This window comes from Plasmodium brasilianum, chromosome 7 (genome assembly GCF_023973825.1).
Source record: "Plasmodium brasilianum strain Bolivian I chromosome 7, whole genome shotgun sequence".
Classification (NCBI taxonomy): domain Eukaryota; phylum Apicomplexa; class Aconoidasida; order Haemosporida; family Plasmodiidae; genus Plasmodium; species Plasmodium brasilianum.
This window is the reverse complement of record NC_090120.1, coordinates 1,962,501-1,975,743: the sequence shown is the minus strand read 5'-3', so window position 1 is coordinate 1,975,743 and position 13,243 is coordinate 1,962,501. Positions and strand designations below refer to the sequence as shown.

Here is a 13,243-nt window from a genome sequence, read left to right as displayed (position 1 = left end):
AAATTTTTAATAAATTGAACATACTACAAGTCAGATGAAAAAGATAAGCTAGGTGATGAGTCTCGCCGTTGAATTGAGGTGTTGCACAGCGGATAAATGAAGACATGGGTAATAACTCCCAGATCTACAAGCAGTGGAGAACGACAAAAGGAACAAACAAAAGAAGGAGAAGGAAAAGAAGCGGATGATGAAGAGGATAAACATGCCTAAAAAGTAAAAAAGTAAAAAAGTAAAACTACAAAAAGAAAAGCAGCTAATTTACAAGAATACAAAACGAAAAGGAAAGTAAAAAAAAGGACGCCCACTGCACGTTAATTCAAAATTGCAGAAATATAGATAAATATTTTTTTTTTTAAGTGAATTTTTAATTTTTCCACAGAATTTTCATTATTATTGTTCTTTAATTTTGCATTCAATTTTGCGTTAAAATTTTTCTTTTTTTTTTTTCCTTTCATATAATAAAAACAAGGTTAATGTTAAAATTTGTTTTCTTGCGTGTTCCTTTTAAATAATTCTTTTTCATTTTACATTATGTATCGGTGTTGTTTGAAGTAATGCATAAGACATAACAACAAATATTATTCCTTTCTCTCTTGCCATTCTTTTTTATTAGCAAGTAATTAATTATCCTATTTATAAAAATGTGGACATTTCAAGAACAAATACAAATATAATTATAATTTTTATAAGTTTTATAGTATTTTTAATTCCTTTAATGTTTGTTATTATTTATCATGATATGTCTTTTTTTTTTTTTTCTTATTTTCCATATCCTTTTCATGTGTTAATTTTGCACATATAAAAAAGGGACAAAACCGAAAAGAGAAATAAGAAAGCACAAATTACAAATAACATATGACAAATGATATATGAAAATGAAAATGAAAAGGTGCATAACATAAACACAGTTGTTTTATCAATATATGCTAAGACCAAACGAAAAAAAAGCAAGAGAAGCTTTTATAGGCCTTATTTTTATTTTATTTTTTTTCAAAACCCTGTTTTATTGCCCTAACATTATAACTTCGACATATGATATGTACTTTTTTGTTACTACGAGTATTATTTTTTTCACTATCATAAAAAAATTTATCCCACGTAACAACATTCTATATTTATTTTAATATCTTAACCAAGATGTTAAAAGTTAGTAATAAAATATGATAAACGCAGATAACAAAAATTCGTTTTTGTAAAAAGTAAAATACCGAAAGGATAAAAATGGAGCCCCCAACTTTTACCTTAATTGTGATGTAGTAGTATAGAGAGACATTTACATGTTCATCTTCATACATTTACATAATATGTATATAATTTATATATATATATATATATATATATACATGTGACGAGGGGAAACTTTGGAACCCTTATCACTTTTGATTAATAACTTAGCAGTTCTTTTTTTTTTTTTTTATTACCATTTTTCGTTATATGGAAAATCTGTGTGCCCCTTTTTTTTCAATTCCTATAAGGGTATAGTTTATATTAAGTAGTTAATATGTAAAATAAACATTATGGTCATAAACTGGAAAAAAAAATAAAAATAAATAATAATAATAGTAACAATAGTAATAATAATAATACTTATAAGGGGTTAAACTCGGGTAAATAATACTCATAGGTGGTTTTTACATAACATAAAAATTCAAGTTTATCGAAAATTGCTTTAAAAGATAGTAATATAAAGATTTATAAACATGCAGCACAAAAAATATTTACATATATCATTCGGCAGCAAACCTTTAAGATTATTTCGGCCCATAAGTAATAACAGCATTGGTGGTGCCATACATATTCAACTACCTGGAACGGCCTTCTCATGAAGTAATTGAAATATTTTTTATAAAAAATAAGATGAATATTTTTCATATAAAAAAAGAGTATTACAGAATAGGTTAAGAAAATTTTATTGCAATTTATAATTAGCGTGAATTAGTTATGAATAGACAAAACCTCAATTATCGCATAAACGAATAGGTAATAAATTTATATAGATAAATAAATATATATATGCATAATATATAGTGAACACTCATATTTTTGTAATATTTAAATATATATTTCTTTTTTTTTATTTGAGTACTTTTCTTATGTTTTTCAAAATTATACGTTATAAATTATATCGAATGAATGTTATAACAGAGATAAATGAAAATGTATATAATATATTTAATTCATATTTATTTCTTGTTCAATTTTAAAAAATTAATTAGTGCATACTGAAATTTAATAAAATCTGATTTCCTTGTGTAAATTTATTATATAATAAAACATGAATTATTTATTTATATTTTTTATTTTTTTATATATAATAAATTATATATATGTATATGTATACATAAATACAAAATACATAAGTGAATTCATGTTTTTTATATTATGGGCTTATATATTCTATATTTTCATTTCATTCTAAAGATGTTGCATATAAGTAATATTTATTTTTCTCATTCAGGTCTATTTTTTTTAAAACAGTCATATACATATAAAAAGCTAAATTATTTTGAATTACAGATAATAGACAAATGTTGCAAAGGATAAAATAATATAGTACATTTTGTATTCAAAAATATAACAAAAATAGATGTTTCTCCATTTTTTTAATTTTTTTTTTTATTATATTATTTTATACATGTTATATATATTCAAATTACATTTTCTCTGCATCCTCGGGGTATATATATATTTATAATTATATTTATTATTTATAAAATAAAAATATGAAAAAAAAAAAAAAAAAAATTTTTAAATTACTTCTTTCCAGATTGATCTACATAATTTGTCCCGAATAAGGTTTATATTTTATTACATGATTTTATTATTATATTAGTAAAATAAAAGAAATTCTCAAATTTATTTGAAGAGCATATTAAAGAGAAACATTCTCAAAGAATAAATTTTTTTTTTCCTTTTATATCTTTTTGTTCTTTTATTTTTAGAACTCTTCTGATTTGCTAATTATTAATTTTTTATAAAAATTAAGAAAGAAGACAATGCTATTTTGTTATTTATATATATATATATATATATATATATATATATTTATATATTTTTTTTTTTTTTTTTTTTTGCATGACATTTTTATGCTGATAATTTGATATTTTAATGCTAAATAGTTTAACTTTTTTATTCTATTTTTATTTGGAACTTTTGTTCTATTTTTATTCGGCATTTTTGTTCTAATTTTTATTCGGCATTTTTGTTCTAATTTTTATTTGGCATTTTTGTTCTAATTTTTATTCGGCATTTTTGTTCTATTTTTATTCTAATTTTTATTCTAATTTTTATTCGACATATTTTTTTATGCTATTTGCATGACAATATTATGCTTTCAGTTTGGCGATTTGTATAATCCATTTATTTAGCATTTTTTTTTTTTTTTTTTTTTTTTTTTTTTAGCTAAAATTAGGGTAACATGTAAGAAGTTTTCATTTTGTTGACCACAATGGATAATACAATACTCCAAAAAAAAAAAAAAAAAAAAAAAAAATATATATATATATATATATATATATGCATAAATATATACGTATGTATGTATGTATGTACGAATGTACATGTATGTGTAAATTTCCTTTTAATAGGCAGATAAACGCAACTCGCAAAGGTAAAACGCATCCAGCCCTTTATTATTTTTTTTTTTTTTCTTATGCTTCACATATTTAACTTATATGGACAGAAAAAGAAAAAGAAATGACACTGCATGTATTGAAAATGGAGAGAAATCCCATAAAAATTTTACAAAAAAATAAACTACTTCAAACAACTGAATAATATCTTTATTATTTACAATTTAGATATAAAATATACAAGTAACACCACGTAACTGAAAACGCATACAACACACATGGGTGTACATAAATATATAAACATATATTTCTACATATATATACGTAACAAGCGTAACAAAGCTTCATAAACTTATTCTCCTCACTGCTTCAAAAATTTTCACTTTATTTTCAAAATAATTCCTTTTTTTTTTTTATGACTTAATATTTTAAGAATTAAAAAATGTAAAAGGAAAAATTAGACGAATAATAACGCAGTTGCTCAGCTCAAAATGACAGAATTACAAAAAAAAAAAAAAAAAAAAAATACACTGCTACACACCACATATAGACACAGGACAACACTCGTCCTAGAAGACTTCAAGTAACAAAGGATAACATCACTATGTAAACGCTTACTAACTTTTCCCTTTTTCCTTTTTTGTAAAAATAAAAATCAACATTGCGCAAATGGAAGAAAGGTAGTATTTTTCCAAGTTTAAAAAGGTAAAAATAAAAAAAGTCGTAACTTCAATCTAAACTAATAATTAACTTCAAAAAGGATACAAAAGCAGACACATGAATATGTGCGTCCGTTTGTTTTATCGTTTATCTGCTTGTCTGTTTGTTTACATTTTTACGAAACTTTAATGTACTTCAGAAGAAGTATTGTTATATATTTTTTACCACCATATTGTGTATTTTGTATATATATATATATCTATGTATACTTAGTTGGTACGTTAGTTTCTGTCATTCTGTTATGTATGCATAACACAAATTTTAACGCTTCGCCTAATTTATGTAAAAATGATGATTTTCCAAAGTGGTAGTATTTAAGTATTTGTTTCCTTTTTCAAAAAAGAATATGCATATATATATATGCATATATATATATATATATATACATACTTCCCTTTATGCAAAAATAAGTTTTATAAAAAATTTTGCTGCAAAAAAAAAATGTGCAATTATATTTTCATTAATCTTTTGGACATACAAAATGTGTCAAAAAATAAAAACATAGTAATTACGTATCATTATATGCACGCTTTTTAATCTTATTCAAAAGAAAAATTAAAATACATAAAATGTGCACTATTTATTTACCATCGATAAATATAAAATGGGTAATCATATAGCTGTGCATATTTCATTCCTTAGAAACATCTTTTATGTATGCAAATATATACATATAACATGCATATATATATAAATATATATATACAACAAAATAGTAAAATACATACGAAGTATAATATTTTTTTTTTTTTTTTTTTTTTTTTTATTAATTAAAGGTTTTAATCTAAAATCATATGCCTCTCTTTTTTTTTTTTTCTTTAAAATGTTGCATATTTTTTACTTTTCTGTTCTTTTAAAGGTGCATTTTTTGCTTTTTGTTCGTTTTCTTCAGTGTGTCATAAACGAATTACAGAGTAGTTCTAATGAACCAAAAGCAATTTTATATCCTATTGCGATATACTACTAAAAAAAAAAAAAAAAAAAATTAAAATTAAAATTAAAGAAAATACAAAGAAAAATAAAAGAAGACAAAGTGTAATCATAATAAAATATATAAAGATAAAAAAATAAAGGAATATATGCTAAATGAGGTAAAAAAAAAGAAAAAAAAAATGAATTACAGCCAAAATTGTATATTTCAAATTGTAAATTTTCTCAAAAAAATAAAATCCTTTTCATCAGCAGCTCATAACCATAAATATTGTGTTTCCACAAACATTCATGTAAAAGTAAAAAGAAAAAAAGAAGACGCAAGAAGGAAAAAGGAAAAAGGAAGAAGTAAGGAGTAAAAAGAAAGAGGTAAAACGTAAAAAGTAAGAAGCAAGGAATAATAAGAAAGAGGTAAAAAGTAAAAAGGAAGAAGACGCAAATAGGAAAACTTAAGGCTTAATAAAAAGACTTCTTAATCAAAGGAACGCCTTAAAAATGCACTAACTCGAGTGCAGAGGTATACCCAAACATAAAAGCTTATACTCACGTACACACATATTTTTATGCGTTTGTATTATTCCGTTTTCCCCCATTTTTTCCCATGTTGTCATATGGATTAACAGCGAATCGCTATGTACCTACCGTTTTTAACTTACCTTCGTACTTTTTGTAAATCTCTATTTACATATAGATTTAAATAAATATATATATATATAAATATGTAAGTGTATACACACATATGTATAACCTTACCTTTTTATCAGCAAGGGCGCACATGACTACCGCACCTTTTGAGGTATAAAAGAATAATTTTTTATTAATGTATGTATAAAGTAAATAGGGATTTCTGTACAATGAAAATTTGGTTTATTCAACCAATCATAATTTATATACTAACAATCTTAGCTAGAAATATACATTGCTCCTACAAAAATGATAACATCAATGAATTAAAAAAAATAATAAACAATGAAGAGTTATATGACAAATTAGGACTATTAGAAAACCTGTTATTGCAAACGTTAAATCAGGATACATTGAAAATTCCTATAGTAAACCATGAGATCGAACAATATTTCGATTTGTCAAAATTTCAAGTTAAAAAATTTATTACTGAAAATGGGGATGAACAGACTTATCTTGTACCTACACCTAATGCGGGACCGGAGGACATAATAAAATATGAAAATGTTTTAAAGATACAGGTGTCTATAAATTATAAAGTTAACATATCAGATTTAATCAAAAAAAAGGTTTTAACTGTAAGGACTTTAAAAATTATAAAATTTATGCAATTACCTATGAAATCTTACAAAAAAAATTATAATTATAAAGAAGCTTTACTAGAACTAAATAACCTCTTTACTAAGGAGAGAACTGATCTGAATAACAAGGGTGATGAGGGTAAGGAAACGAATACATATTTTGTGAAGAGACTAATACTTGAAAATAAGGAAAGTATAGAAAATAAGGAAAGTATAGAGAATAAGGAAAGTATAGAAAATAAGGAAAGTATAGAAAATAAAGAAAACATAGAAAATATAAGCAAAGATATTAAAGAGAAAATTTCTTTATATATGCCTATTGATGCAAATATGGACAAAATTAACCAAGAAGATCTACTCTTCACATATCAACCGAATATACAGTTTATGGAAAACTTAGACAATCTGGCAAATCGCTACAACATTGGAGTGTTTAACATAATCGGGTCTCATTACATGGGTAACCATCCACTCTTGCATCAACCACTCAGCTGTAGCTTTGCTTTGTTACTCTTTTGTCGTTTTTTTTGTCATTTTTTCGTCGCTCTTTCTTCATTTTTTCATCGCTCTTTCTTCATTTTTTCATCGCTATTTCGTTCTATCTTTTCTTCTCTTTCCTTTTCCTGCCCATCTCTCGTTTTTACAATCATCTGTTACGCGTCCATGTGTGAGCCTCCATCAGTGATATCAATGAACATCTTCTATTCATTTCTCCCAATTTTCATCCTCTTTTTTTTTTTTTTCTGTGCAGCGTTGGGGCACTTTATGATTTTGAAACTAGCCCTCAAGAATTACAACCAATATTTCGATCAAGGTAATTTAAGGTTTCATAGCTGGCTAAGTATCCTACGTTTTAATGAATCGGACAGGTTTAAAGTGTTAGACTTAAATTGCGATAATGAGAATACATATGGAAGTTATATAAAAAGAAGAAGACAATATTTAAATGATAATATTATGTCAACATCTGAAGAATGTTCAATACTAGAATTTTTAATTCATAACTTTAATAAATATCAAATGGAGTTATATATAAATGCATCTAAATTAAATTTAAATATACAAATACTACTAGAAGTAGACCATTTGAGGGAAAAATTTTTTCAATTTATGTGTAAAGAAAATCATATAACATGTAATATATATGAAGGACCAAAATTTAAAGACCAAAATGAGATGAATATACAATTTTATGATAAATATAACTACCAGTTTGAACAAACTAAATTTTCTGATCAGATAAGCACCAACCCATTTGACGTTTATATAAATTATTACCATTTTGTAAAGTATTACAACGAATTTAGTGGGGACCAAGTTTTTTATGTGCACCTTTTAAATCTAGTTGGCATTCTAAGTAATTATTCGTTCATGCGTTGCTTTTAATAGAAGCAAACTACATCAATTTATCATAACAGCTTCGTTAGTTAACATGCCAATTGCATCATTTAACAAATACACCCGTTTTTCTGTTTCTTTTTACATACCAAAAGCAGCATATTTCATCTTTTTACTGCCAATTCATTTTCCCGTTATCTGTTATTGTTAGGTGGGGACATTAGCGCATACGTTAGTTCTCTCTACCTCCCAGGGTATTACAACGGTAAGGGGGATAAGACGACAAAACGGAAAAGCGGCAAAACAGAAAAGCGTAGAAGCTGCAAAATGACCATACGAATGACTTAACAAATATGCACACATACATTTTCCACTTTTAATTTTCCACTTTTTATTTTCCACTTTTTATTTTCCACTTTTTATTTTCCACTTTTTATTTTCCACTTTTTATTTTCCACTTTTAATTTTCCACTTTTTATATTACAATTTTTATTTTCCACTTGTTTCCTCTTTGCAGCGATACAACTTGCCTACGAAGATGACAAGCAATTGAAGGACCTTTATGACAATCTCCAAAATTGTAATACAAATGACAAATAAGATTATTATTACTCTCTAAAAAAAATGAGAAGCAAACGATGAGTAATGAACGACGAAGTTTCATAAGGACAACTGCAAACTACTTTCACATATGTAATATCATCATTGAGACAGAGTTACATATTTCAAAATTTACTATTGTTTTCTAAAACCTACAGGCATTAGTATGTACCATATCAGAAACAAAAAAGAGAGATTTCTATCCTTTGAAATTAAATCATCATTCCGTCGTAAAACGCACGATTTGTCAGAATATAATATTTGTATAGGAACCCTTTTTTATATTAACAGTAATAACCCTTCAAAAATAGATAAAAATGTAGTTTCCATTTTCTTTTTCGAGCGTCCTCTTAATCGCTCTTCTTCCGCTTCTTCATGTTACTACATTTCCTCTGATTATTCATATTACATGTACACTACATTCTTGTGCTCCCATTTCTCCCTTCCCCTCACAATGTACTTCCCATTTTAACTTTGTCAGGTCAAGTACCAGGAGGTATGTCAATGCTGCAAAAGTTCAATGCATATACAACGAAAATATTAAAAGTAAATGTTGTTAGTTCCCTCATCCGATATCTAAATATTTATGAGGATTACAGTAACTTTCTCATGCACGACTTGAATTGGTTTACCTTTTTGTTCTTATTCAGAATAACATCCTACAAAGGTATCTAGAAAAAAAAAAAAAAAAAAAAAAAATGGAGCCGCAAATTTGGCTCTCGTTAGTATATTCCCGTCTTTTCCCCTTTTTAAATCCGTTATTGCACACTTAAATTTTTAAGTTACTCTTTGAACATATTATAATGGTCGCATAACAGTTCACCATTCTGCAATTGTAGTAGTGGTATTTGTGCATATGAGTATTTTTTTGTACTGACCTCATGGGGTGTATTATCTGTGTGTACGTGTGTACACATGATCTGAACACATGTCCACATAAGCCCCCTCCCCCCCTTACCTTCTGCCCTTATACATGTACAGACATTCCCGACCGCAGCATAGCGTATGCCATGTACTTGAATTTGAAAAACGAAGACAAGGATAAAAAAACGATGGTAACAAACCACTGGTTTCCCTCATATTTTAAGAAGTACTACACGAATTATATAAGGAAAAACGAATCCGTGTATTTTTTGGAGGGTAAGGCGCACTTAACGAAATGAAAAGGAACGAGACGAAAAAAAATGACTTAAAATAAATGAACAAAAATAAGTAAATCAAAATAAGTGAAGTAAAATATAACAAAATGGAGCAAAACGAAATAAACGAAATAAACGAAATAAACGAAATATACGAAATAAACAAAATAAACGAAATAAACGAAATAAACGAAATAAACGAAATAAACAAAATAAACGAAATACATTTGTAAATGACGAAATAGCCGCTAGGCGGTCGCGGTGTAGTCATAACGTAGCTACGAAATTATAGCAAAGTTATTTGGGGAGTACAGAGAGTGCTTCCGAACTAGTGCTTCCCCCTCCACGAACCGCACAATTTATCGTAGCGATTATTGCAAATAAATTTTTTTTTTCCCCTTTTTCCTTTTTTTCCTTCCCCCCTCACCACCTTTGCAGAACTGGAACAGCTAATCAGCAAAGACTTCGTAGAAAAGGTCAAGAAATGCATAAAGTTCATAGTGCACGTAAATTCAATATTACAGTTGGACTTCTTTTATTATCTAAATGAAACTCCACTTAAGGATCAACATCCATTCGGTATAACCATGACAATTGAAGGGAAGTTTAAAGATTGGTTTGTTAATTACTTAACTGGGTTTACACTAATAAACTATGAAGTTCAAGATTCAAGGTTTGATATCCCAGAAAAAAAAAAAAAAAGAGAGTTTATTGCTCCAAAATATAGTATGTGGACAGAACATATGAAGAAACTAATTGAAGAAGCATATATAAAAAATTTTAATCAAAGACATGTAAAAACTTTATTTAAAAAATTTGGTCCTTACAATATAAATAACAAAATTATGTTAATGAGAGATTGCTATGAGCTCTATACAAAATATTATAATGATATGTATTTTGCAGGTGATATCATGCTTTTAAGAAAATTTTTTGGAGCTACTCCAAAAATTAATATGAAAAGAGAACGAGCACGTTACTTTTTACATAACATTCATGGTAATCCGATGAACTATTATAAATTTGGAATCATATATGGATATAAAATAAATAAATCTCTTTTAAAAGAAGTAGCAGAAGAGTTATTTGCCATTTACAAAATGAACAAGTCCACTTTTTCCTCTACCTCTTTCATGCAAACTGTGCGCTTGCTCTTTAAGAAGATCCAGTACAGCTACTTCTCTCACAGGAGAAACGATGACATAGTAAGATACGTGCATGAATGTTCCTGCATGTGTAAATTGGATTGTTTATGTTTTCATTATAAATATATATATATATATATATATATATATATATATGCACATACATACACTTTTTTCTGCACATGTTACTTTGTAATCCGTGCGCGGTGTACATACTTTTACCCCCTTTTTTTTTTTTTTTTTTTTTTTTGCAGGGCATGAATAACATATTCTTCTTCAACGTTCGGAATGATTACTCAAAGTTAAGCATTGAAGAGAGAGAGGAAGAAATACATAAGTCTATGGCATCGCGTTTTTTTGAAAAAACCATGTTTTCAATATTCCAGATGATGTTTGTTGTACAGATAAGTAGTCATATAAATGAACTTGATAAATCTTATGGAAAGGCAAAGATGATGGGTATGTCAGTACATGAAGAACCACAAATGCGTTTTGCATATGTATATTATGGTAGCATGTTTGACAGTATTATAAATGTGTTATTCCCTTTATATATAAAGAAACCAGTCATACAGTTAAAATATGGAAAAACGTTTATTCTAGCTAATATGTATAAATTAGCTTCAGATATATTCGCTGTATTTAATTTAAATAATTTAAGCGTCTTATGTGAATATCAGGCTGTAACTAGTGCTAATTACCACTCCTTCAAGAAGATGTCTCAGTTCATTGACAGGAAGTTTGTACCCATAGTTATAGCCGCGTTCTATATGAAAGTTAAAGATGAAATAAAAGAGGCTAATAGTACTTTCTGGAATGCATATTATGAGAGTAGGCTTAAGGATGGAAAATTTACCCAGTTCTTTATCTACTTGTCCATATATATGGCTGGTAATACACTGTATCGAAATGTTCTGTTCTTCCCCAATCATCTTCCAGATGAATTGAAAAAACAAACAAAGGGTTTAATAATAAATCAACCGAAAGAAAAATTAAGTGTTCATAGTATTAACGGTCAGGTAATTTTAGGTGTTGTACACAGTTTATCAGTTACATTTTTCATTTTTACTTTAATGAGATGGTATGCTTTCTTTGATAATGTAACGTTTCTATTTAGAAGTACTTTTCGAGTAATTGATAGATTCTATACTATTGCTGAAACTTACATTAATATGTTTATTAAGTCCATTTTTAATAAATGCACTGTTGATGTTTTATTGAAATCCCTTAAAAGAGCATACACTGGCACCCAAAATGAGGGTTACTATGAACAAGCAATGGAATCAAGAATAGACGCGAAAAATTTTAGTGAAGAAGAGATAAATCATATGGATGTTAATTTATCATTATTACAACCGGTACAGATTGAAAATCCAACACATCATACTAGTCTTTTCTATCAAGATAATAATTCTTATTTTGAAGGTTTAGACGAAAATGAGGAATACTTAAACGAAAGAGACATTATATTTTACGAAGGAGAGATGATTGACAAAACGGAGAGTTCAAATGAGGGTTCGACGGAGTGTTCAACGAAGAGTTCAACAGAGCCTACGACGGAGCCTTTAAATCAGACTCCTGTAAATAATACCTAGACAGAAAAACTATTGGAATTACTCGCTTGAAGAGTGGTTATTCTACATGCTTGAAAGGGGTGCAACGGACCCTCAACTCAGGAAGGGGGAGAAGGAGTACGTACAAGCATATTTATGCACAATAGTATGCGTACAATACTTATAACTTGTAATTGCCTATCACTCGGGTTTAGCAAAAGTAACATTTAATACTTGGAGGGAAGGTGAACCACATAGACATATATATATATATATATATATATATTCTCGTACATATACACATGTATATATACTTATATATATATGAAGGTATTCCTGTTTTTATCATAGATCCTGCAAGCATAGCCCCCCCCCTTTATATGAATGGTTTTCTTTTTCACTTTTTAATCAAGTGTATGATGGCATGTATGTTATAACGATGAAAACTGGGGGGGGAAATAAGGGAAAACACACAGAAAACGAATTTTTCCCATTTTTTAAAATTCGCATTTTGATGTTCATTTGATATGTTTCATTTGATATGTTTCATTTGATATGCTCATTTGATATGCTCATTTGATATGTTCATTTTGATGTTCATTTGATATGTTCATTTGATATGTTCATTTGATATGTTTATTTGATATGTTCATTTGTTAAGTTCATTTGTTATGCTCATTTGTTATGCCCATTTTGATGTTCACTCTCCACCTTTCTCTCAGTGCTTTACCCATTTTGTATTTTTCCCTTTTCCTTATTTTACTTTTTTTTTTTTTTTAAATTTTCATTTCCTGCATATTGGGAAAAAAAGACTTTTTCGTGTATTCTTCAGATTCTTCCCCCTTTTTATTTTTTTTTTTCTTTGCTTAGGTTTTATTATTTTTCCGTAATTTTGTTTCTTCCTCTTCCTCATATTTTAGCATTTTTAAATATTTTTTAAAATACTTCTAAAAATTGACATTTAAAAAAAAGTAAAAAAAT

At 27.2% G+C, this 13,243-nt stretch overlaps 1 protein-coding gene across 1 annotated transcript; it reads left to right on the top strand.

Moving 5' to 3' along the window:
* Positions 1-5,404: 5,404 nt before the first annotated feature.
* On the top strand, positions 5,405-12,304 carry MKS88_002143 (uncharacterized protein; the record flags this gene model as incomplete). Its single annotated transcript, XM_067215129.1, has 10 exons — positions 5,405-5,570; positions 6,129-6,947; positions 7,239-7,844; positions 8,037-8,138; positions 8,343-8,405; positions 8,584-8,715; positions 8,907-9,092; positions 9,407-9,565; positions 10,003-10,769; positions 10,964-12,304. The coding sequence occupies 10 exons, from the start codon at positions 5,405-5,407 to the stop codon at positions 12,302-12,304; spliced, it is 4,341 nt and encodes a 1,446-aa protein (XP_067074437.1).
* Positions 12,305-13,243: the final 939 nt, after the last annotated feature.